This window comes from Bombina bombina, chromosome 2 (assembly GCF_027579735.1).
Source record: "Bombina bombina isolate aBomBom1 chromosome 2, aBomBom1.pri, whole genome shotgun sequence".
In the NCBI taxonomy this organism is placed as follows: domain Eukaryota; kingdom Metazoa; phylum Chordata; class Amphibia; order Anura; family Bombinatoridae; genus Bombina; species Bombina bombina.
Window position 1 is genome coordinate 72,258,546 of NC_069500.1, and position 27,245 is coordinate 72,285,790.

General features: G+C 39.2%; 1 protein-coding gene across 2 annotated transcripts in view; it reads left to right on the forward strand.

Annotated features, from left to right (window-relative positions):
* Nucleotides 1-27,245, forward strand: part of ME2 (malic enzyme 2) — a 204,076-nt gene that overhangs the window by 13,005 nt on the left and 163,826 nt on the right. For both annotated transcript variants that reach the window (XM_053701109.1, XM_053701110.1), the window contains exon 2: nucleotides 27,039-27,153. In XM_053701109.1, coding sequence (XP_053557084.1) covers nucleotides 27,046-27,153 — 108 coding nt within the window. In that variant the 5' untranslated portion in view covers nucleotides 27,039-27,045. The remainder of the gene's footprint in view (nucleotides 1-27,038; nucleotides 27,154-27,245) is intronic.

The following is a 27,245-nucleotide window of genomic DNA, read 5'->3' on the forward strand; positions in this document are numbered from 1 at the left end:
GAAAAACAATGCTTTCTTTTTTCCAATGCTTTTCTACCTGTTGGAGCAGAAGCTCTGACAGGAACTGGCTTATTAACTGTAATATTCCTTGAGCTAATCTTGTTTGAAGAGTCTGTACTTGCTGTTCTAGGCTCAGTGGCCGTTTCAAAATGCCTGCTTTCTTGACTAAAATGTCCCTCACAATATTGCTTCTGCATTAAATAAGGCTCCTTAGCCGTAAACTGTTCCTGCCCCCTGACGCTTAAAAGGTCCTCATAGCCCGACTTTGAAATGTCATCCCTTACCCCATGACTAAATTCTTTTACCCGGCATGTATTTGCCTCAGGCCTAACTGCCGTAAACACTTCCAATTGCCCTGCGTTATTTGGGCCTCCTACGTCTAAAGGCCTAACCGCCGTAATTATGTCCTGGTGCGGTGTTACTGATAAAAAACCCAACTGCCCAGCATTGTTTCTATTCATTGAACCCATAGGCCTGTCGGCCGTAATTTCCTCCTGATATGTTGATCTCTTTGGGCCGGCTGCCGTTATCCCCTTTTTTGGCGCCAACATACTTACATCCACAGCCTCGCAAGATTCTTCCTCACCTGCCGCCATCTCCGCTTCTTCCGACTCCTCTTCATCCCCACGAACGAAAACAGCACCTGAAAAAGAAGAATTACCTGGTGCAGCTTCTCCATGAAGAAACCGCGTTGCGTCCGTTCTGCTGATGTCTCCCGGTCCTGACCGATTTCCTGCAGCTCCTCTCTTTCTCACCGTCGCTGACCCGCTGAAGCTCTCACCGCCTTTCCTCTACGGCTCCCGGACTCCTGTCGTCTCCCGGTCGATGGACTTAACCTTTCTGGCGGACGGGATCTCCGCGCCGGCCTGGATGGCTCACCGCCCGCCGTGACGACTCCTCCGGTTCCTGTATCCTCTTCAATCGCCAACCGCTTCCGGATCCAATCTTCAACTTTTGACGACAACAGCTCCTGGACCGTCGACAGGATCTTCTGAAATTCCGCCATGGTAAGTAGAATTTCACCGCTTCACTTCGCAGGTCTTCACTCCTGCTCGGCTACAAAACAAGTGAGCAACGGCTCACGTGACCACGCCCCTAATGCCTAGCGTGAGGTCATTAGCCCCTCCTCACATAGGCATTGATCCGGGGCTTCATTTCATAGTTTATTTCCCTCCTCAAGTGACTATGCCAGATGCACACTCCCTTGCAAACTCTGAGACTAGCATCTTGATTGGCTGTTTGAAGTCCTTTTGCAGTGGCATGTGGTTACGAAGGAAATTTTGAGGTAAAATATCTTTTTTGCATAGAGATATTCGGGTGATATTTTCTAGTTGGCTTTTTTTACAGAGAGCTGCACCACTTTCAAGTGGTTCAAAATTTCTTTAGTTCTTTATTATTATTATTATTATTATTATTAGAATGTCCCTTTTTAAAGGCTCATACTAGTGCATAAAAAGATGCTCTATGGCATTATAGCATTTAAAGTGATGGTAAAGTTTACATGTTATAAAATACCACTTCAATTTTTTTTTTGGTGAGCTAAAAGTTTGAACTGTTCTCAAACTGGCGCTCTTGCTAAAAAAAAAAAAAATACAAACAAATTGTGTGAGTGCCGTATGGCTAGTGCACTGATTGGAGAAGTGCTCAAACAATTAGCTCACCAAAAAAAATTACTTTTGAAGTGGGCGGCTGAGGTGCGGGATATTCGAAGGGCACAGCTAGATTACAAAGTACGTTATAGCATATCTTCCTTAGAAGTGATCAATTAAAGTCACTTTAAAATATGGCTTACATTCCTAACCTGATTTTAAAACGTAAAGTTTTTTAAATCGCTAATTTTGACTCTAGTATAGGGTATGAGTAGCCAAGGGTGGCCTAAAAAAAATAAAAAATAGGTCCAGCACCCCATAAAGGTTTGACAGTGTCACTTCTCTCCTTTGTGCAGCATAAACTTCATCTGCAAGTTATTTACCCCACAACAGCATTGTGCAGCTCAGCTGTATGAGCAGGGTGCGGCTGTATACTGGCTCAGACAATGGTTTAACCACTGCTGTGGTTAATTTCATACTTAATTTTGGCCTTGTTCTAATAAACTTTAGAAATAGAAGCATGAATCGCACATAGTTGCATTTTTATTTTTTGTTGAGCCAGCAGGTTTGCTGTTGTGTGCAAAGTTCTAAATAAATTGTAGTGATCAGCAGCGATCAGTGTTGTCCGGGCATTTTTTTATTTGTGTAAGCTGATTTTTCTTACACTACAAAACCATGTGATTTAAAGAGAAAACAGGAACTGAATGCAGAATTAGTTGTTGAGCAAGTTTGGATAATTAACAGGACTAGTTGCTGGAGGAGGGGGTTGTGTTTCAGTGCATTATGGATAATACGAGATGTAGAAAGGTTTAGGAAGATCTTTCTTTACAACCCGACCCCCACTCTGCTCCATCTGCTGTCTGTGTACCAGATGATAAAGACTGGAATCTCTGGAGACTGCAAGAGTCTTTTCTTTAGTGACAATGGGAGAGGAGAAGGGATAAGATTACCTGCCTGAAACCACTAATTGCTGTAGAACCAACTGTTCATATGCGGTGCCACACTTATTGCTGACTTTTATACAGCTTTATATGTATTGCGCACTGGCTATAATAAGAACCGTGTGCTTGATAGAGGTGTCATTATTAGAAGAATCACTCGGCATCATGTAATACTGAGACCTAATAAGCCATGGTTGAGTCACTGCTTCAGGACATGAATAATTCATTTTTGCTTCCAGCATACAATTACAGTATCTTGTCAAATAATTAGACCCATTGGTCAAAAATCGTAATTTTTATATTAATGTTATATTTATTCCATGTTAATATTGTAGTGGCTAGACGTTTGTGGGGTTCTCACTGTCCTATAAAATGTATAACTTAAAAAAAAAAAAAAAAACACACACAGACAGAAGTGCATGGTTCAAAGGGGAAAGTGGCAGATATGACCTTCATCCCACTCTCCAATACGTGTTTTATGTATGTATCCTTCCTCAGACAAACAAATGAGCTCAAAATTAGTGTTATATAGCCATATAAGTCCCACCCCAACTAACATCCAATCACTGGTCAGTACCTGAACTCACAACTGGATTCACTTACACACAGGGCCGGACTGGGAATAAAAAGCAGCCCTGGAAAAATATAAAGACCAGCCCTATTTAAATGTCAGATTGATGTTATATAGGCATCCTACAACCCAGTTGCATCCATAAGTCAGCCCTTTAAATTGTAGCTTTCCGGCCCCAGCTGCTGCAGCCCACCAGGAAATCTCCTGGTAGGCCAATCCGGCCCTGCTTACAAAGCAATGTTATCCTGTGTTACAGACAAATCTATACAAAATTGGATCCTCAAACACATACATTGTAATGCATTAAAATAAAAGGTACTGTCATTCCAATAGTGTGCGTATTAAAGTGCTAATTTAAAAAAAAATATATAACCGTATGATATGACATGGATTCATATTTATATTCCTCAGAGGTATTATATACGTATCAGGTAACGCAAATAGACCTACAATCTCTAGCTTGATGTTATGAACGATATTGATGTCATCATCATTCATTACCTTCACCTTATATACAATTATGTCGGTCTATCTGTTCCTCTATTACAAATTAAATTCTCAATATACAAATATTCATAAAGAGATACATCTAGTAAAAAATGCACATTTTGAAAACTTAAACTGGGTGGTGTTATGAAATGTTTTCATTTGTTAGGTTGTTATTATTGAAGGAATATTCCTTGGTAACCGTGAGCTCAGCTGCTGCAAAAAGATATTGAACACACAGTGGCGCTTGTGCACCTGATGCTGTGCCTGAGCAGGAGACGTGTGTCTGGCAAAATATTGTGGCTTCTCACAGAAGTTTAACTCTGTGTTTATCCCGTTTGCTGGGTTAAAGGCACAGTATACACCTATTTTCATATAACTGCATGTAATAGACACTACTATAAAGAAGAATATGCACAGATACTGATCTAAAAATCCAGTATAAAATCGTTTCAAAACGTACTCAAAAGCTCTGTGTAGCACTTTTGAAGTTAGGCCGAGACACCCAGTGAAAGGGGCTGGGAAAGCAGGAAGAGCAGACACTTACCTTACTTTTATAACCGGTTTAAGTAAAATGGTACATTTTCAGGTGTCTTTAATCTAGTTTAAAACTAGGGCTGCAACAACTAATCGGTAAGATTGATCATAAAAATAGTTGTCAAAGAATGTCATTATCAATTAGCTGGTCAGCGATTAGTTGGTTATTGCACAGCACCAGCTGCTTCAATCCGATGAACTCCTGCACATGGTATTGTGCAAACATTTTTATTTATTATTATTTTTTCTATCCGATTAATCGGATAATTATTGTCCGATTAATCGGATAGAAAAAAGATTAAAAAAATAAATAAATTAAAAATTTTTTGCACAATCTTAGTTGCAGTAGATCGTCAGATTAAAGCAGCTGGTGTTGTGCAACTGACCAACTAATCGCTGACCACCTAATTGATAATGAGATTTGTTGACAACTATTTTTATGATCAAAACTTACCGATTAGTTGTTGCAGCCCTATTTAAAACTTAAAGAGAAAGTAAAGTTAGCTATATAAGCAGAAGTGAAACGATAGTATTTAAAAAATGAATGAGACTTTCATTCATGAAATCGTTAGTAGATACTTATTTTCAGAGATATTTCCCTATAAACGCTACACGGATAATACCTGAAGCTCCGGTCGCCATTTTCAGAATTTGATTGACAGATGAATCATCTGCAATCAACTAATCGTTGTTTCAACTAATCTTTGGGGGGTAAACATCGATTAGTTGATTGCAGATGATTCATCTGTCAATCAAATTCTGAAAATGGCGGTTTGGTTGCTGTTCATTTTTTTTTTTTTTCAATTTTTTTTTTTTTTTTTTTTTTAACTGCAGCTAGACAGTAACTGAAATAACTTTTTACACAGCACTCACTCTGGTGAGATGAGGAAATTGTGAGGTAAAATGTCTTCCTTTTTTACATCGAGATTCTCAGGTGATATTTTACTGTTAGCTTTTTACAGTTATGCTACATCACTTTCCAGTGATTTAGTATGAGTATTATGTCCCTTTTAAGATATATATATATATATATATATATATATATATATATATATATATATATTTTATTATACTTTATTTATGAAGCACCATCATATTCCGCAGCGCTGTCCATGGATACAGATCATTTAAATAAAACAATAGTATAAAACTTCTAAGACTAAGAGACAGGACAGAATTTACAAACACATACAGGAGGAATCGAGGGCCCTATTCCCGTGTGAACTTACAATCTAGAAGGGTAGGAGGTCGGGAAACATGAGGTGAGGACTGCAAGATTGAGAAAGATGTTAATGCAGAGTTAGAGGAGGGAAATGTTGTTGGGTAAAAGGAATATTATTGAGTTGGGTGGTAGGCTTCTCTGAACAGAAAAGTCTTCAGAGAGTATTTAAAGGAAGAAAGATTTGGGCAAAGCCTGACAGCAGGAGGGAGAGTGTTCCAGAGGGTAGGTGCTGCACGACAGAAGTCCTGCAGTCTAGCATGAGAGGAGGTGATAGTCACAGAAGCAAGGAGCAGGTCATTGTTGGATCTTATTGGGCGGGCTGGAGTATACTTGTTTATTAGAGAGGATAGGTAGAGGGGAGCGGAGTTGGTGAGTGCTTTGTATGCAAGGGTGATAATTTTGAATTTAATTCTGCTGTGTATGGGGAGCCAATGAAGGAACTCACAGAGAGGTGCAGCAGATACAGAGCGACGGGAAAGGTGGATCAGTCTGGCAGAGGCATTTAGGATGGATTGAAGAGGGTGGAGGCGGGAAAGAGGAAGGCCAGTAAGTAGGTTATTGCAGTAGTCAAGTCGGGAAATAACAAGGGAGTGGATTATTTGCTTTGTGGTGTTAGCGCACAGAAAACGTCGAATCTTGGAAATGTTGCGTAGATGGTTGCGGCAGGATGTAGAAAGCGATTGGATATGGGGGGTGAAGGATAGATTTGAGTCAAGTGTAACTCAGAGGCAGCGGACTTGGGGCGATGGGGAAATGGTGATGCCGTCAACAGGGATAGAGAAGTCACAGGTCGGCGTAGAGCTTGAGGGGGGGATAAGATGGAGCTCAGTCTTGGACATGTTAATCTTTAGGTGGTGAGAGGCCATCCAGGAAGAAATACCAGATAAGCAGTCGCTGACATAAGAAAGGACAGAGGGGGAGAGAGCAGGGGTGGAGAGGTAGATCTGGGTGTCATCAGCATAGAGGTGATATTTGAAGCCATAACTGTTAAGTTTACCCAGTGAAGAAGTATAAATGGAGAAGAGTAGAGGACCCAGAACAGATCCTTGAGGTACTCCAACAGACAGAGGCATTAGAGAGGAGGAGTCATTGGCAAATGACACAGAAAAAGACCTGTGAGAAAGATAAGAGTGAAACCAGGAAAGAGCAGTGTCACAGAGGCCAAAAGAGCTTAAGGGTCTGTAGGAGGAGGGGGTGGTCAACTGTGTTGAAGGCAGCTGAGAGGTCAAGTAGGATGAGTATGGAGTAGTGGCCAATATTTTTAGCAGAGAGAAGATTGTTTGTAACCTTGGTAAGGGCAAGTTGAGTGTTTGGGGCGGAATCCGGATTGCAAGGAGTTGGCGGACAGGAAGTGGGTTAGGCTATTATAAACTAGTTTTTCAAGGAGTTTTGATGTTAGTGGGAGCAGTGATATTGGGCGGTAGCTTTCAGGAGAATTGGGGTCAAGGGAGGGTTTTTTGAGTATGTTAGTGACTATTGCATGTTTGAAAGAAGATGGGAATGAGCCGGTAGAAAGAGAGAGGTTGAAGATGTGGGTAAGAGCAGGAATGAGGGTAGAAGATATAGAGGGTATTAGATGGGAAGGTATAGGGTCAAGTGGGCATGTAGTGAGGCATGAGGAAGATAGCAAGGAGGAAACTCCATTCTCAGTGGCTGGATGGAGAATACAGAGGGTGGCAGAGGGAGTGGCAGGGCCTGTTGATGGAGTATTGCAGGTTGGTGTTGGGATGTTGCTCCAGATAGAATTTGTTTTGTTTAAAAAGTAGTCTCCCAAGTCTTGAGCACTAAACAGATGAGGGGGGTGGAGCAGGAGGGTAGAGGAGAGAGTTAAAGGTGGAGAAGTGTCATTTAGGGTTTGAGGAAAGAGTAGATATAAGGGAGGAGAAGTAGGTTTGCTTGGCTAACATTTTTTTTTTTTTTTTACAGCAGGATTCTTCTACACGTTTTATGTAGCTCCATAGTGGCTTACCCTTTGTTTACTTTTCCATATGTAGTTTATGCATAAAGATCTTTAAAAGCCACTTTTAGTCTATAAGTACCTCTTAGATTGTAAACTCACTATAGAGCCAGGGTCAAGTAACCCACCTGTCCACCATCTATAGCTCTGCATTAGCTGATCTGATGGCGCAATACCCCCTTTTTTTTTTTTTTTTTGCATTACCGTAAGGATTAGTAAAACTGAGGCTGTGAGTATTTTTGATAAAAAATTTAAAAAAAAATCAAGAACAAGGGGTCATGATCTCAAGCTGAAGTGTAGTAGATTCAGTAATTTGCATAACTACTTCTTTACAGGAAGGGTGATTAATGGAATAAACTTTCACAAGAGGTAGTAATGACAAATACTGCAAGGGACTACAAGAAAGCCTTATGCTTATCGCAGGCAAACTTATGATCTACATAAGTTTATACTTTTCGGAAATGTTGGGCCGCAAAATCTATATTGCTACTTATCACATATCCATTGCGTACAGCGCAGGTTGTGATTTAATTACTAATCTCACTTCTGGTATGACTAATCTGGCAGCAAGAAATCAGACTGTTGTGTATTTGGCCGGGTACCAAATCTGTAAATGAATGTTACCAACACACACACAAAAGAAAAGCAATCAAACCTGCAAGAATAATTTTTGTATTGAATACATTAAAGGGACATTATACACTCATTTTTTCTTTGCATAAATGTTTTGTAGATGATCTATTTATATAGCCCATAAAGTTGTTGTTTTTTTAAATAAATGTATAGTTTTGCTTATTTTTAAATAACATTGCTCTGATTTTCAGACTCCTAACCAAGCCCCAAAGTTTTATGAGAATACTGTCAGCTACCTTCTCCAGCTTTCTCCTGTTTGTGTAAAGGGTCTTTTCATATGCAAAAGAAGGGGGAGGGGGGGGTGTCTTATTTGCCACTTGCAGTGGGCTTTCCAGCTACCTTTTCAACAGAGCCAAACTGACAGCTTCTAAGTAAGTTTTTAAACAGTTTTATACTGGATTTTTATATCAGTATCTATGCATCTTATTCTTTATAGTAGTGTCTATTACATGCAGTTATATGAAAATGAGTGTATACTGTCCCTTTAAAGGGACAAAGTACTGTGATTAATATTTTTTTTTCTTTCCCCTTTAAATGTGTTCTCATTGAGCCATTTTTACCAGCTGGGCTCCTTTTTTACTTTTATTTTGTATTTTAAAAATAGGTTTCGATTTACAACCATTCCTTCTGGAACCTAACCCCGGCGTAAACTGAGGGCTACCTGTAGTTGGTTTTGCCTGTTGCATCCCCACATATACTGAATATTTGAATGCTTAAACTCTGGGTTTAGAAAAGCTATGTAAACAATGTGGTTTAGAAGCAATCATGCTCCATTGTTATCTCTAAGTATAGGTCTCACTGTGTAGAGAGAGATGAGATATGGTGGATTTTGTGTAAATGTATAAAAATAAGCTGAGGTATGCTCTCCCTGGAAGATTAGCCCATTTACTTGGGTTGTGATTTCAATTACCAGAGGCGGCTATTTCATATACAAAAATAAATCAAAAGAAGAAATGTCATACATTGTATACTCGGCAGCTTTTATAACAAGTTATTGTAAAAACATTGAAGGGACAGTAAACACTATGTAATTTCAAGACATTTCTGTAGTGTTGCTATAGAATAACATCCACCCACTCTAAACATGTTTAAAACTAATTAAATTAACATTGCAGACAAAATTAGAATCCACATGGATGCATTTCAGTTTTGTAATATACATGTTTGCTCTCTGAGCAGCTGCAGTATTTAAAATGCTGGTGCACTGAGCATATCTAGCTATGCTTCACATGCACGTGCAGAGAAAAATGCTAACGCTAAAACAGTGATAACTTTTTTTTTTTACTAGAAGCATTTTTGCCAATACATGTATATAGTGCACATATGTTAACATTCATAGATGTAATTTATCTGTACATTTCAATTTTAACTGGAATGTCCCTTTAACATTTTACAGCAATTGTTTTTCAATAACTAAACTCCACCCATCATTTGCCTGATTTGGAGGAGACAATCTGGGCTTTAGTCTGCCGACAACAAGGATAATCACTGTATAGTTAGTATAAAATGAATTGTTTTGCAGTTATCTAATAAAGCCAATCGGGGAAAAGATATGTATCAGGGTTATGGCTTTGAGAGTCTCCCGTGTGTATTTCAAGTTCTAAAAATTGGAATTTTCTCAATTTTCAGTGCTAAATTGCATAAAAAGGGGGTGAAATAAATAATGAAATTAGACTACAAAGTTGTTTTTGTTATGTTTAATTATTTTATTTGTAAATCTTAAAGGGACATAATACTTAAATCACTTAAAAGTGGTGCAGTAAAAGGCTGACAAGAAAATCTCACCTGAACATCTCTATGTAAGATATTTTACCTCAAATTTCTTCAGCAAACAATAGTAAGTGCTCTGGTAACATTTATACTTCAGCTACTGTCCAGCTGCAAGTTGGGGGGGGGGGGGGCGCCCATCAGCATTGCTTTGAGCTCATGAGATTTCATAGTAAACTTCCTTAAACTAAATAGGAAAATACCATAACTGTAGCTGCACATGCGAGATGCACGCTCCCTTGCAAGTCCTGGGACAAGTGTCTTGAATGGTTGTTTAAAGGCCCTTTTACAATGGGGTGTGAATACTTAGGAAATGTTGAGGTAAATATCATCTTTTTTTACATAGAGATGTTCAGGAGATATTTTCTAGTCAGCTTTTTACAGCTATGCTATATCACTTTCAAGTGTTTCAACATTTGGGTATCATGGCCCTTTAACGTGTTTATTGTCCCTTTTACAATACACAATCCCTTTAATGGAAACAAACAGGAAATTAGTATTATTTCTATAATATAACATTGAAAGGAGATTAAAATGTATTTATTTTAAAGGTTAAAGTCAGAAAACATTTTTCTTCTTCTTTGTAGAAGTGCTAGTTATCATACCAGAGAGTTTACACTGCTCTCCAATGGTCCTGTGACTGGCTTGGTGCTTTCAGCTTTTCAAGTTTAATTTTATGTCCCTTTTTTTACATTTTTTTTTTTTTTTTTTTTATGGTCACTCTTTGAGACCGGCAACTCCCAAATGGCTATTGATGGAGAGGGACAAAAAAAATGTGTGTCTAGTTATGCCTTTCAAAAAAGGCTACCAAGAGAGCAAAGTCAATTGGAAAGTCTCTTGAAAGTGTGTTCTGTGTCTGAATCATTAATTTTTATTTTATTAAGTTCCAATAGGTAGATTGGAAACTTCCAGTAGATCTCTTAAGTGCTGACAAGTAGATTACAAGACGTGTGACCAATATATTAGAAGACTTGTTTGTGACTTACCATTTCACTCAAGCAGCAGTAATAGTATGGGCTCAGCTTAAATGAAATGTAAATGTTTTTTTGCGCAAGTATCTTCTGCAGCAGTGCAGTAGCCCCATTTAAAAAAGGGGAGATTTAGTACAAGAATATAAACTCCTGTGTTTAACAAAGATTTATTGTGAGTTGAGAATTTCACACTCTATGGCAAACCACAAAAAGTAGACCCTGGCTTACTAAATGATGGGCTCTTCTGTTTCATTAAATGGCTCTGACAAGCCAAAACATTTAGTGTCACACAGGCTAAAGTTTTCTGCAACTCCCCAACTGGTCCGTTTGGTTTGGTTTAGTCCTGAAGTGTAGCACCTGACATTGGCCTGTTCAACTTTTGAAGCTAATAATTGCGTTTCAGGAACATTGATTCTTTTTGTTGCCAGGAAGTCTTCAGATGCACCCTCATCTGAGTACAGCTTTGTTTTATTTTTATATCCATCTTACCCTTGAAAGGTGAAACCCATGGCTCTGTGCATTCATTTGCAGAATACTCTTGTCCTACAGCTTGTCTTGTGCTTTATTGGTGTGGAAGGTTTAAGATCTTTCCCCAAACCTAATGTCTGATGTAAATTGCTCACTAGCAACTAAAAAGAAGTTACTATAAATACTAATGTATCTATTTGTGCCGGAATGAGCTGCAAGGCACCGATTGCTATCTTAAAGGGATACTAAACCCAATTTTTTTCTTTCATGTTTCAGATAGAGCATGAGATTTTAAGCACCTTTCTAATTTACTCCTACTATCAATTTTTCTTTGTTCTCATGCTATCTTGATTTGAAAAAGCAGTACTGTAAGCTTTAGAGCCAGACCATTTCTCCAACATTGGTGTGTCCGGTCCACGGCGTCATCCTTACTTGTGGGATATTCTCTTCCCCAACAGGAAATGGCAAAGAGTCCCAGCAAAGCTGGTCACATGATCCCTCCTAGGCTCCGCCCACCCCAGTCATTCTCTTTGCCGTTGCACAGGCAACATCTCCACGGAGATGGTTAAGAGTTTTTTGGTGTTTAAATGTAGTTTTATTCTTCTATCAAGTGTTTGTTATTTTAAAATAGTGCTGGTATGTACTATTTACTCTGAAACAGAAAAGGATGAAGATTTCTGTTTGTAAGAGGAAGATGATTTTAGCACAGTAACTAAAATCGATTGCTGTTTCCACACAGGACTGTTGAGATGAAGTAACTTCAGTTGGGGGAAACAGTTAGCAGTCTTTTCTGCTTAAGGAATGACTAGCCATATTTCTAACAAGACCATGTAATGCTGGAAGGCTGTCATTTCCCCTCATGGGGACCGGTAAGCCATTTTCTTAGTTAAACATAAAAGAATAAAGGGCTTCAAAAAGGGCTTAAAAACTGGTAGACATTTTTCTGGGCTAAAACAATTGCTTTACTAGGCATATTATGCAGATTCTAACTAATTATTGGTATTATAATCTTGGGGAATGTTTAGAAAAACGGCAGGCACTGTGTTGGACACCTTTTTCAGATGGGGGCCTTTCTAGTTATAGACAGAGCCTCATTCTGTAACTGTATAGGGGTTAAATGTAAAAACGGCTCCGGTTCCGTTAATTTAAGGGTTAAAGCTCTGAAATTTGGTGTGCAATACTTTTAATGCTTTAAGACACTGTGGTGAAATTTTGGTGAATTTTGAACAATTCCTTCATACTTTTTCACATATTCAGTAATAAAGTGTTTTCAGTTTGAAATTTAAAGTGACAGTAACGGTTTTATTTTAAAACGTTTTTTGTGCTTTGTTGACAAGTTTAAGCCTGTTTAACATGTCTGTACCATCAGATAAGCTATGTTCTATATGTATGAAAGCCAATGTGTCTCCCCATTTAAATTTATGTGATAATTGTGCCATAGTGTCCAAACAAAGTAAGGACAGTAATGCAACAGATAATGATATTGCCCAAGATGATTCCTCAAATGAGGGGAGTAAACATGATACTACATCATCCCCTACTGTGTCTACACCAGTTATGCCCACACAGGAGGCCCCTAGTACATCTAGTGCGCCAATACTTATTACCATGCAACAATTAACGGCTGTAATGGATAACTCCATAGCAAATCTTTTATCCAAAATGCCTACTTATCAGAGAAAGCGCGATTGCTCTGTTTTAAACACTGAAGAGCAAGAGGACGCTGATGATAACTGTTCTGACATACCCTCACACCAATCTCAAGGGGCCATGAGGGAGGTTTTGTCTGATGGAGAAATTTCAGATTCAGGAAAAATTTCTCATCAAGCTGAACCTGACATTTAAATTTAAATTAGAACATCTCCGCGCACTGCTTAAGGAGGTGTTATCTACTCTGGATGATTGTGACAATTTGGTCATTCCAGAGAAATTATGTAAGATGGACAAGTTCCTAGAGGTTCCGGTGCCCCCCGACACTTTTCCTATACCCAAGCGGGTGGCGGACATAGTAAATAAAGAGTGGGAAAGGCCCGGCATACCTTTTGTTCCCCCCCCTATATTTAAGAAATTATTTCCTATAGTCGACCCCAGAAAGGACTTATGGCAGACAGTCCCCAAGGTCGAGGGGGCGGTTTCTACTCTAAACAAACGCACTACTATTCCTATCGAAGATAGTTGTGCTTTCAAAGATCCTATGGATAAGAAATTAGAGGGTTTGCTTAAAAAGATTTTTGTACAGCAAGGTTACCTTCTACAACCAATTTCATGCATTGTTCCTGTCACTACGGCAGCGTGTTTCTGGTTCGAGGAACTAGAAAAATCGCTCAGTAAAGAATCTTTGTATGAGGAGGTTATGGACAGAGTTCAAGCACTTAAATTGGCTAACTCTTTTGTTTTAGATGCTGCTTTGCAATTAGCTAGATTAGCGGCGAAAAATTCAGGGTTTGCTGTCGTGGCGTGCAGAGTGCTTTGGCTAAAGTCTTGGTCAGCGGATGTGTCTTCCAAGACAAAATTGCTTAACATTCCTTTCAAAGGTAAAACATTATTTGGACCTGATTTGAAAGAGATTATTTCAGACATCACTGGGGGAAAGGGCCACGCCCTCCCACAGAATAGGTCTTTTAAGGCTAATAATAAGCCTAATTTTCGTCCCTTTCGCAGAAACGGACCAGTCTCTAATTCTGTATCCTCTAAGCAAGAGGGTAATACTTCACAACCCAAACCAGCCTGGAAACCAATGCAAGGCTGGAACAAGGGTAAGCAGGCCAAGAAGCCTACCACTGCTACCAAAACAGCATGAAGGGATAGCCCCCGATCCGGGACCGGATCTAGTGGGGGGCAGACTTTCTCTCTTTGCTCAGGCTTGGGCAGGAGATGTTCAGGATCCTTGGGCGCTGGAAATAGTTTCTCAAGGTTATCTCCTGGAATTCAAGGAACTACCCCCAAGGGGAAGGTTCCACAGGTCTCAATTATCTTCAAACCAAATAAAGAGACAGGCATTCTTACATTGTGTAGAAGACCTGTTAAAGATGGGAGTGATACATCCAGTTCCAATAAGAGAACAAGGAATGGGATTTTATTCCAATCTGTTCATAGTTCCCAAAAAAGAGGGAACATTCAGACCAATTTTGGATCTAAAGATCCTAAACAAATTTCTCAGGGTACCATCGTTCAAAATGGAAACTATTCGAACGATCCTACCTACTATCCAGGAAAATCAATTTATGACTACCGTGGATTTAAAGGATGCGTACCTACATATTCCTATCCACAAGGAACATCATCAGTTCCTAAGGTTCGCTTTTCTGGACAAGCATTACCAGTTTGTGGCACTTCCATTTGGATTAGCCACTGCTCCAAGGATTTTCACAAAGGTACTAGGGTCCCTTCTAGCGTTTCTAAGACCAAGGGGCATTGCAGTAGTACCTTACTTGGACGACATCCTGATTCAAGCGTCGTCCCTGTCAAAAGCAAAGGCTCATACGGACATCGTCCTAGCCTTTCTCAGATCTCACGGATGGAAGGTAAACAAAGAAAAAAGTTCTCTGTCCCCGTCAACAAGAGTTCCCTTCTTGGGAACAATAATAGATTCCTTAGAAATGAGGATTTTTCTGACAGAGGTCAGAAAATCAAAACTTCTAAGCTCTTGTCAAGTACTTCATTCTGTTCCTCGTCCTTCCATAGCGCAGTGCATGGAAGTAATAGGATTGATGGTTGCAACAATGGACATAGTTCCTTTTGCACGAATTCATCTTAGACCATTACAACTGTGCATGCTCAGACAGTGGAATGGGGATTATACAGACTTGTCTCTGACGATTCAAGTAGATCAAAAGACCAGAGATTCACTCCGTTGGTGGCTGACCCTGGACAATCTGTCACAGGGAATGAGCTTCCGCAGACCAGAGTGGGTCATTGTCACGACCGACGCCAGCCTAGTGGGCTGGGGCGCGGTCTGGGAATCCCTGAAAGCTCAGGGTCTATGGTCTCGGGAAGAGTCTCTTCTCCCGATAAACATTCTGGAACTGAGAGCGATATTCAATGCTCTCAGAGCTTGGCCTCAACTAGCAAAGGCCAAATTCATAAGGTTTCAGTCAGACAACATGACGACCGTTGCATATATCAATCATCAGGGGGGAACAAGGACTTCCCTGGCGATGAAAGAAGTGACCAAGATAATTCAATGGGCGGAGGATCACTCCTGCCACTTGTCTACGATCCACATCCCAGGAGTGGAAAATTGGGAAGCGGATTTTCTGAGTCGTCAGACATTCCATCCGGGGGAGTGGGAACTCCATCCGGAAATCTTTGCCCAAATAACTCAATTATGGGGCATTCCAGACATGGATCTGATGGCGTCTCGTCAGAACTTCAAGGTTCCTTGCTACGGGTCCAGATCCAGGGATCCCAAGGCGACCCTAGTAGATGCACTAGTAGCACCTTGGACCTTCAACCTAGCTTATGTATTCCCACCGTTTCCTCTCATCCCCAGGCTGGTAGCCAGGATCAATCAGGAGAGGGCCTCGTGATCTTGATAGCTCCTGCGTGGCCACGCAGGACTTGGTATGCAGACCTGGTGAATATGTCATCGGCTCCACCATGGAAGCTACCTTTGAGACAGGACCTTCTTGTTCAGGGTCCATTCGAACATCCGAATCTGGTTTCCCTCCAACTGACGGCTTGGAGATTGAACGCTTGATTTTATCAAAGCGTGGGTTTTCAGATTCTGTAATAGATACTCTGATTCAGGCTAGAAAGCCTGTAACTAGAAAAATTTACCATAAAATATGGAAAAAATATATCTGTTGGTGTGAATCTAAAGGATTCCCATGGAACAAGATAAAAATTCCTAAGATTCTATCCTTTCTACAAGAAGGTTTGGAGAAAGGATTATTTGCAAGTTCTCTGAAGGGACAGATCTCTGCTTTATCTGTTTTACTTCACAAAAGACTGGCAGCTGTGCCAGATGTTCAAGCATTTGTTCAGGCTCTGGTTAGGATCAAGCCTGTTTACAGACCTTTGACTCCTCCCTGGAGTCTAAATCTAGTTCTTTCAGTTCTTCAAGGGGTTCTGTTTGAACCCTTACATTCCGTAGATATTAAGTTATTATCTTGGAAGGTTTTGTTTTTGGTTGCAATTTCTTCTGCTAGAAGAGTTTCAGAGTTATCTGCTCTGCAGTGTTCTCCGCCCTATCTGGTGTTCGATGCAGATAAGGTGGTTTTGCGTACTAAGCCTGGTTTTCTTCCGAAAGTTGTTTCCAACAAAAATATTAACCAGGAGATAGTTGTACCTTCTTTGTGTCCGAATCCAGTTTCAAAGAAGGAACGTTTGTTACACAATTTGGACGTAGTCCGTGCTCTAAAATTCTATTTAGAGGCTACTAAAGATTTCAGACAAACATCTTCCTTGTTTGTTGTTTATTCTGGTAAAAGGAGAGGTCAAAAAGCGACTTCTACCTCTCTTTCCTTTTGGCTTAAAAGCATTATCCGATTGGCTTATGAGACTGCCGGACGGCAGCCTTCTGAAAGAATCACAGCTCACTCCACTAGGGCTGTGGCTTCCACATGGGCCTTCAAGAACGAGGCTTCTGTTGACCAGATATGTAAGGCAGCGACTTGGTCTTCACTGCACACCTTTGCCAAATTTTACAAATTTGATACTTTTGCTTCTTCTGAGGCTATTTTTGGGAGAAAGGTTTTGCAAGCCGTGGTGCCTTCCATTTAGGTGACCTGATTTGCTCCCTCCCTTCATCCGTGTCCTAAAGCTTTGGTATTGGTTCCCACAAGTAAGGATGACGCCGTGGACCGGACACACCAATGTTGGAGAAAACAGAATTTATGCTTACCTGATAAATTACTTTCTCCAACGGTGTGTCCGGTCCACGGCCCGCCCTGGTTTTTTAATCAGGTCTGATGAATTATTTTCTCTAACTACAGTCACCACGGTATCATATGGTTTCTCCTATATATATTTCCTCCTGTCCGTCGGTCGAATGACTGGGGTGGGCGGAGCCTAGGAGGGATCATGTGACCAGCTTTGCTGGGACTCTTTGCCATTTCCTGTTGGGGAAGAGAATATCCCACAAGTAAGGATGACGCCGTGGACCGGACACACCGTTGGAGAAAGTAATTTATCAGGTAAGCATAAATTCTGTTTTTTTGTTCAGCACCTGGGTAGCACTTGCTGATTTGTGGCTAAATGTAGCAAACCAATCAGCAAGCTCTACCAAGGTGCTGAACTAAAAATGGGTCGGCTCCTAACCTTTTATTACTGCTTTTTCAAATCAAGATAACATGAGAACAAAGAAAAATTGATAATAGGAGTAAATTAGAAAGTTGCTTAAAATTGCATATTCTATCAGAATCATGAAAGAAAAGATGTGGGGTTAGTATCCCTTTAAGCAAACATTTTTTTTTTTTTTTACACCCGCACACTTTTTTTCTTTTTGTCAGGCAGGTGGCATTATGAAGTGGCCAGGTTGGAAGGTAGTGTAATACTTTGCAATAGTATAACATGCTCTGTTATTTATAAACATTACTTAAACTATCCAAGGTACAAATTAATTACATAATTTAACATATTGATTTAAAGGGACACTGAACCCAATTTTTTTTTCTTTCATGATTCAGATAGAGCATTACATTTTTTTTTTTTATAGTCTTTATTTACAACCAACAATATGTACAGAATACAAAAAAGAAAGAATTAGGTTTTTTTAGCCTTGTACATGGGACCACCAAAAAAAAGTAGAAAAGTACTTAGCATGTATAAATAATCCACATACATATTTAGTTAATCAAAGGCGCATGTGTTTCCCATTTTGACTACTCCTTGTTGGGTTTTTGTATTTTATAAAGAAAAGGAAAAGAGAAAAAAAAAAAGAGAAAAAAAAAAAAAAAAAAAAAAAAAGAGGGGGAAAGCCTTCACCATCTCCCCAGCAGAACTAGTTCAGAGTTACGTAAGGGATATATCAAATATTCAATCTCCGTGGGAGAAAGAAGTTTTATAAATGCTGACCATTTAAGAAAGAATTTAACAACCTGGACATCATTATCAACACTAATATTATATTGTTCAAGAATGCATTGTTTTTTTAAACAATTTTTAATTTCTGATATACTAGGGACCGTAAGCGTTTTCCATTTTTTAAAAATAAGATATCGGACAGCCAATATAGTTATATTAATAAACTTCACATTGAGTTGTCTATCTTCTGGGTCAGAAAAAAGAAAAATTATATGTTTGCCTATCCAATTTAATGATGAGAGCTTTAGTATCTTACAAAGCCAAAATTGGACTTTGGACCATACGTTTTTAATTTTAGGGCAGGTCCATAACATGTGCAGGAGGTTTGCAGAGGGAAACGAGCATTTAGGGCATGTAATAAAATTCATACTGCCGCATCGCGCTCCTTTTTCTGGTGTAAAATATGTCATATGTAACAACTTCAAATGAGATTCTCTCCATGTGGCAGAAAGGGTTGTTTGAGTAACCTTTCGAATTGAGAGAGAAGGTATTTTAGATTCTACTTCCTGAGATATCAATGTGGCCCAGTTAATAGCAATTTTATCAAGATTAATTGTGCCCCTATCGGAGACAATAATCAAATAGCATGGAGAAATTGACATGAGTCTATTTTTTGCCAGAATGAACCAGTTTTCTATGCGCCCCAATGACCAATTCCAGCCATACTCGTTCACTAACTTCATAGCATAATGTCTAGCCTGAAGGTAGGCAAAGAAGTTTCTCTGGGAGATATTGAATTCCACCCTCAGAGCGTCAAATGATTTCACACATCTTTTTTCTATGTCAAGTATCTGAAGAACATTAGCAAGCCCTTGGGTCTTCCACTCTAAAAAGATTGAAGATGGTGTTCCTAGCTGAAATTGTGGGTTCCCCAAAAAACCTAGAAAGCTCGACACCCGATGTTCTATTCCTAACAAAGTACATATCTTCCTCCAAGCTAGAATTATATTATAAATAGATCTATAGCGTTTAACTTGGGGTGGGATATGAATAGTGTCGAGATGAATCAACGCAATTGGTGAATAAGGATACAAAATACTGCTCTCTAAGTCATTATTTGTAACATAATTATGAGCAAAAAGCCAATCTGCTAGAATACGAACCAGAAATACATAGTTATATACTCGTAAATCAGGTAAAGCCAGGCCTCCGGATCCTATTGGAAGGGAGAGTTTTACAAGTGATATTCTGGATTTCCTACCCTGCCACAGGAAAAACCGGAGTTGTGAATTGAATAAACTCAAATCGTTCTTTCTTAAAATTAAAGGAATATTTTGAAGGACATATAGAATTTTTGGTAATAAGATCATCTTATAAGCTGCTATGCGTCCAGACAAGGACAAGGGTAAAGTCTGCCAGTTCTTAAAAACTGATTTAACCTTATTCAACACAGGAGGAATGTTCAGGGAATACCAGGAATCAGGATTACTTGAGACATTTATACCCAAATATCTAAATGAGTCATTCACTATAGAGAAGGGTACATTTATAGGAGAGCTGTCTGTGTGCCTTATCCAGAGAAGTTCAGATTTCTTTATATTTACCTTATACCCTGAAAAGGAACCAAACTGTTGTATAGTTGATAAAAGAGTAGGCAAATTTCTACGTAAATTAGAAAGATAAATGAGAATATCGTCAGCATATAATGCTATTTTCAACTCCCGCCCAGCCACCCCAATCCCCTCCAATCTCTGTCTTATCATTATAGCAAAAGGTTCTATAGCAATATTGAAAAGGAGCGGGGAAAGGGGACACCCCTGCCTAGTCCCCTATGCAGAATTATTTCTGGAGATAGCTGGCCATTTACTATCATTCTTGTGGAGGCTGTACGATAAAGTTTTTCAATAAACTTAGCAAATTTACCTTTTAGCCCAAATTGTTCTAATGAAAATAGAAGATGATCATGGTAAACTGAGTCAAAGGCCTTTTCGGCGTCAATAGCCAAGATTGCCAAGTCTGGAATGCCTCCCTCCTCTGAATGATCAGCATCTGTACCATTCGCAAAGTAATCCAAGGTAAGCAGGAGTTCCCTTATTTTGGCTGCAGAGTTCCTATTCTTCATAAAACCAGCCTGATCTGGGCTAATAATCAAGGGAAGAAGGGACTGGAGTCTCTGGGCGAGAATCGTAGTCAACAATTTATAATCAGTGTTCGTCAAAGCTATGGGTCTATATGACTCGGCCATTCTTGCATCTTTGCCCTTTTTTAAAATTAAAGACGTATATGAAGCTGTAAAATTAGATGAGGGTTCATTTCCCTCTGTATATATATAGTTGAATAACAAGGTTAAATCAGGTATTACAGTAGAGGGTATCATTTTATAAAACTCATTAGGTATTCCATCCGGGCCAGGTGCTTTGTTATATGCCAAATTTTTAATTGCCTTTGCAACTTCTATTTCCGTAATGGGGGATTCAAGTTCCTTAATTAGACTAGGTGTTAATGTTGGAAAAGAAATTTCTCCCCAGAACTTCTGACGTTCTGTGAGGTCAGAAGTCCTGGGGGAGTATATTCCCTTATAGTAATCATAGAAAATTTGAACAAAATCCTGAGAGGAACTAAACATCTGTCCCTCTTTTTCTAGAGAATCTATTAACTGAGAGCCTAAATCCTGCCTCAGCAGTCTAGCCAGAAGTTTTCCCGTCTTGTTCCCATATTTGTAAAGTTTCGCAGAAAACCGAACTTCCTGCTGAGTAGATTTATAAAGTAGGAATGAGTCTCTCTCTTCTAATGCAGCAATATATTTAACCCATTTCTGAGACGTCTTTTCTAATAAATATGAGTTATAAGCATTTGTAACTGCGCGAAGAAGTTCATTTTCGTGTTTTTTAAATTTCTTGGTACGCCTAATGGTATATGCCAAAATTTCCCCCCTCAACACTGCTTTAGCAGTTTCCCAAAACAAAGAAGGACGGGCTCTAGCCTCCGCATTAAACAAGGCAAAGTCCTGAAACTTAGTTTCGAGGAAACTTCTGAATCCAGAATCAGCAGACAAATATTTAGGAAAGAAAAACCGATTATTTGTATGTGGAGGGCCAGTCGTATAAATCTCAAAGCAAATTGGAGCATGATCCGATACCACAATAGGCAGAATTTGAGCTGATACTTTGTGTTTACAAAGTCTTTCATCAACCAAAAATAAATCAATCCGTGACAGTGATTTATGTGCTTTTGAGAGACATGTAAAATCACGTGTATCCGGATTCAATATCCTCCAAATATCCTTAACTCTCAAGTTAGAAAAAATCCTGGAGAACAACTTTGCCTCGAGATTATCTCTTTTGGTTTTTTTGACTAATGGCTGCTGCCTCATCCTATCAATTGGGTATTGAGGAGCCATATTAAAGTCACCAGCTAAAATTAAAAAACCCTCTGCACATGTCATAAGCCTGGCCTGAAGCGTATCCCAAAATGAGGGACTAAAAACATTTGGAGCATATACATTGCATAAAGTGTACAAAACATTAGCAACCTTAATTTTCAGTATGATATATCTCCCCTCCTCATCTGATTCACTTTGTATTATCTCATATTTGAGTTTTTTACCCAGAAGAATAGCAACTCCCCCTTTTCGGCTAGAACTAGATGAGAAAAAGACCTCCTTAACCCAAGAAGATTTTAGTTTAAGAATTTCTTGAGTCTTTAAGTGGGTTTCTTGTAAAAAAGCAATAGCAGTACTTATTTTCTTCAAATAGGAGATTATCATTTTTCTCTTAATAGGAGAAGTTAACCCTCCTATATTCCATGAGGTAAATTTAATCCCAGTCATTATAGTAGATATCTATGTTCCAGAAGGGAAGATGGTGAAGAAGAAGAAAAAAAGAGAAAAGAAAGAGAAAAAAAAAAAAAAAGAAAAAAAAAAAAAAAAAAGGGAAAAAGAAAACCCCAAAACATTCGACTGACCCACCTGAGCCGTATGTTGCCCATTTGCTGAAAAGGGCCCATCTTAAGGGAAAAAATGAGAAATAACAGATCTATTCTAATTTTTACCAATAAGGGAAAAAAAAAACTAGATAGTGTGTCACCTCAACTGCTCAGGTGTGCAGTTTTTGGTGAAAAATGATTCTGCCGTACTGGCAGAATCAAAAAAATGCAAAGTGTTGTTGCACACAAGTCGTAACCTAGCAGGATGTAAAATTGTCGCTCGCAGCCCCTGCTGTATAAACTTAGTGCATACCGGAGCCAGCTGCCTTCTTTTTGAGGCAGTTTCAGCTGCATAGTCCTGGAATAAAAGGATTTTTGTACCTTCCAGTAATATAGGTTGATTTTTACGAAAGGCTTGTAGGAATGTAATTTTGTCCTGGTAATTCAGGAATTTAGCTATGATTGGCCTTGGCCTCATATTTTCTTTGGATAACGGTAATGACCCTAATCTGTGCACCCTTTCTATAACTGGCTGCGTTTGAGGTATGTTCAATAATGCTGGTAATGTTTGTGTTATGAATGTATTTAAATCCTCAAACTGCTTCCCCTCAGGTACCCCCACTACTTTCAAGTTATTGCGCCTGGCGCGATTTTCCAAGTCTTCTACTTTATTTTGCAATTTAGCAAGGGCTGAGGAAGTGGCTTCTAGTTTACTGTTTGGAGCTAGAGTGAGATCTTCTAAGTCAGATACTCTCTGTTCGACTTCAGAGAATCTTTCCGAGAATTGTTTGACTTCTGTAACTAGCTGCGCAATATCCTGCTTGATTTCTATTCTAAGTGAATCAAACTTAGGTGCGAGAGCAGCAGAGATATTTAAGACTAGAGACTGTGTATCAGCGGAATCAAGTAAATTTGATGATTCTTGGGTTACCAATTGTGGCTCACCCACAGGCTCTGTATTGGGTTTATGTTTTTTATCCCTCTGTCTAGCCGACATGACTGAAGGTGATGTGCGAGATTGTGTGTGTAAAAATTTATCCATAAAATAATGGGAGTGAATTGTGATAGGGAGCAAAAAAAAAAAAAAAAAAAAAAAAAAGGAAGAAAGAGACAGACTAATCTACTGAAAAAAGGAAAGAGAAGTGAAGGATATGTGAAAAAGTGAACACTTTTGTGTAGGTTATTTTCTCCTCTAAAAGGAGAGAAAGAAAAGAAAAATTAACCGTGAACTAAGTGGGTCAGGTTCAGTCAAGCTGGTGACAAGATAAGATATATCAAATCACAGAGAAGGGGTCCTGCTGTGGAGCCCACAGTTTTCTAATCTTTAAGAAAGCCCTCATTAGTGATTAATATATCGTTCTAAATTTTCAGCTAAGAACAGAAAAAAAACAGTATTTAGCAACTCAAGTCTCCTAGTCCTAGGCCATCAGGTCAATATTTTATAAATTTTAGAAAGAAATCAGCTTTTAAGGTACTTTTAAGCTAATTGATACTCAGATTATTTCACCTGTGTGTATCTGGCACACCAGATTACTTGTAGACTATTAACACACCTTTAAACTAAATGTAAATCACTGCTATGAAACCAGTACTCCGGATAAATTTTAACAGAGCTTAATGTAGCTTTAAAAGTTGAGCAAAGCTATATAGGGTAATTCAATATTATAATCCGTTTGCTGTGGGTCTGTGAAAAAAACAAGAGACCCCCAGTCAATTAGTAACAGTCTGAATGGTTCAGGAAATATGAAGATGCAATGTTTCACATTTTGCTGCTACAAATTAACAACATACAGTTTCCAAGAGAAATATATACCAATTAGAAACTAGGGGGTTCTAAATTTTAAGTTGTCATAAATACAACCTAAAGAAAACAAACCTAGCCAATTTAGGTATTATAAAGCGCTATTAGGCCAGTAGCCGTTATTTAAGTCAGGGTCAAACACACCTCTAAGCTAAATATATTTTACTTTTTTGAAGTCAGTACTCATAGTATATTTTAATACCGCTGGATGTGTCTTCAAACTTAGGTAGAACTACATGGAGTGGCCCGGTGTTATAGTACACTTGCTATGGATCTGAGAGAGAAGCAAGCGAAAACCCCCAGTCAGTTAGTAACAAACTAAATAATTCAAGAATAAAATAATACAATGTTTCACTTTTTGCTGCTATAAATTAACAACATGCACTTTCAAGGAAAAATATATAGCAGTTATAAACTAAGGGGTTCTAGGTTTTATCGTAAATAACAGCTAAAGAGAACAGATCTAACAAAATTAAATGTTGTACAGTGCTTGCAAGCAATAGCCGTTATTTATATCAAAGTCAAGCCGGCTGTCATAGCTTATAGATTATATGCAAACCCCAGCAAAGGAAAAAAAAAAAAAAAAAAAAAAGAACAAGTAATAAGGGTCCAGTACTGAGTCAAGTCATTTCAGAATAGAGGCGGCTGAAAAGGGAAAACTGCAAGTTTTATCCCAGGAGTTCTACGTTACCCAGAACCAATAGACCAAGCTTTGAGCAGGGGATAACCAGCGATCATCAGCCTCAGCCCCCCCTCACGCAGCATCGGTGGGAAGGGGAGCGTCTTCCAGGTCGAGGGAACAACGTTTGCCGAAAAACAAATCAGCAGACTGCAATACACAGATACCAATAACCTCGTCTCCTGCGTCTTTTCCAAGAAAGCCGGTCAGCTACTCTCAGGGGTGTGACTCATATACTGCCACAGTCACTCCGCCAGCCGACACCGACAGCACTCCTGAGTCTCAAACACCTTGGCTAGAGGCAGAAGAAAGAAGGCAGAGGCGGGAAAGAGGGCATCCACAGCTACCACTCCAGCAGCTCCACGTTATCCTCCCCGGAGCCAGCCCTGCACCAGGGATCGACCCGTCTCCTCCAGCAGTGGCCCCCCCTCACGCAGCACCGGTGGGAGGGGGAATGCCACTTCAGCGCAGGGATGCAAGTAAAAAGAGAAACAACAGGCTACACCATCCGCACCCACTGCTCTAGCCACAGTGCCGGTGTGAAGTACAGGTAACTCCAGCTCCAACTCCTAGGTATTCAGTAAACACAGGAGAGCGGTAAGTTAGCAGAGTCCACACGACTTATGATAAGTGCAGCGCCTCTCAGCTCCGTCCTCGGTTTCAGTTTATTCGGCAGTGATCGGGAGTTTGACTTGTCTTTTAATTGAACACTTCTTCTTGGGTTGCCCCGGCTTAATAAGGAGATTGTGTGACAACAGCCGTTTTTTAAAGAGTATTAATTTTACTGTAATGATAGGTCCTTTTTCAGAGCTGCTATCTGCAGCTATTTAGTGCAATGTCAGGGCACTATGAAGTTTCCAGCAGCGGTGATATTCAGCAATACAAGCCACCCTAAGCTAGAGGGTTTTGGGCGCGGTTCCACACCAACAGCTTGTAGGTAGGAGAGATCAGGACAGGTGCAGCACCTGATCACACACCTGTGCTCCTCCTCCGGAAACTCTAGCCAGAGAATACCAGAGCATTACATTTTAAGCAACTTTCTAATTTACTTCTATTAATTTTTCCTTGTTCTCTTGCTATCTTTATTTTAAAAGCAGGAATGTAAATCTTAGCAGACAGTCCATTTTAGGTTCAGCACCATGGACAGTGCTAGTTTATTGATGGCTTACATTTACCCACCAATAAGCAAGCATAACCCAGGTTCTCAACCAAAAATGGTCCGGCTCCTATGCATCACATTCCTGTTTTTTAAATAAAGATAGCAAGGGAACGAAGAAAAATTGGTAATAGGAGTAAATTAGAAAGTTGCTTAAAATTGCACACTCTATATGAATCATGAAAGAAAAAAAATGGGTTTTAGTGTCCCTTTAATGATGCTTATTGCAAAAACATTTAAAACATTTTAGTAGTAGCTAATTTTAGCTAAATATTGTATTAAATTCTAGGTTAGTTGAGTGCCTGTTGAAAAGGTCCTAGAAAGAACACACACTTATTATATGTACGTTTGCGCTTTATATTTATACACTCTCACAAACTAACTATGTGGACACCACTACTAATTGAGTTCAGGTGTTTCAGGCACACCTTTTGTTAACGGGTGCATAAAATCCAGCACATAGCCATAAAATCTCCATAGATGAACATTGGCATTACAGTGGGTTGTACTGAAGAGTCCAGTGAATTTAAATGCAACACTATCTTTTGTCAAGTGAGTTTGTGAAAAACGATCCAACCACAAAGTGGTAGACCACAAAAATGCAGAGCAGGGCTGCAGAGTGCTAATGCGTTTAGTGCTAAAACGTCTATCATCTGTTGCATCACCCACTACTGTTTGTATGTGTTTGTGTTTGTATGTGTTTGTGTTTGTATGTGTGTGTGTGTGTGTTTGTATGTGCCACTTGTTCATTTTGGAGAAGAAAATTAAAAAAATATTATAATGAAGAAAATGTTATTCAGGCCATTTGTCTGTAAATGAATGCACTACTTTTAGAATACATTTATGTCCCTTTAACACTAGTTCAGGTATACATTTTAGCTGTTTCATCTGATGAAAGTACATAGTCACATAAAACTACTAGAAACCAGACAGGCATGGAAATACCTCTGAATAGTTTGTGCTGTACATAAAAAAAAAAAAAAAAAAAAAAAAACTCCCAATATGTTTTCAAAAGCCCTATAAAATCACTGATTCTGTGTTGGCTCATTTAATGGTGGCTTGTATGATGCAAATGTAATCTACAAACCACTATGAAAGTATAAACACTATAAAATGAGGGTGCTCGGCATGTGAATCATATGTAGGTTTGGTGCTTATACAGTGACCCTTTATTTTTATTATTACTAGGGACGTATTTGCTATTATGTTTATAAAAATACATTTATTCAAAAATTAAAATGAACTCATGCATTTTTTTCTTCTTATTATTTCCATTTAATGACCTGAGTATTATTGTGGCTGCAATATCTGTTAATTTGCGGTTTATCTCTGATGGCTTCTGATGTTGTTGTTTTCTTTTCTGGCTTTAGGGTCAGAATGCTTTCCAGACTGCGAGTACTCGCACGCCCTTGCACCAGCATATGCCGATCTGTGCACACCAAAGAGAAGGGTAAAGCACTCATGTTAAACCCAAGAACAAACAAGGTGAGATTGAGAGCTGTAATAGAGCCTGTTCTGTTGTCTCAGGAGCGCAAATACTGTGCTTCCTGCTGGCTTCTACTAATTGTGCAGTACTG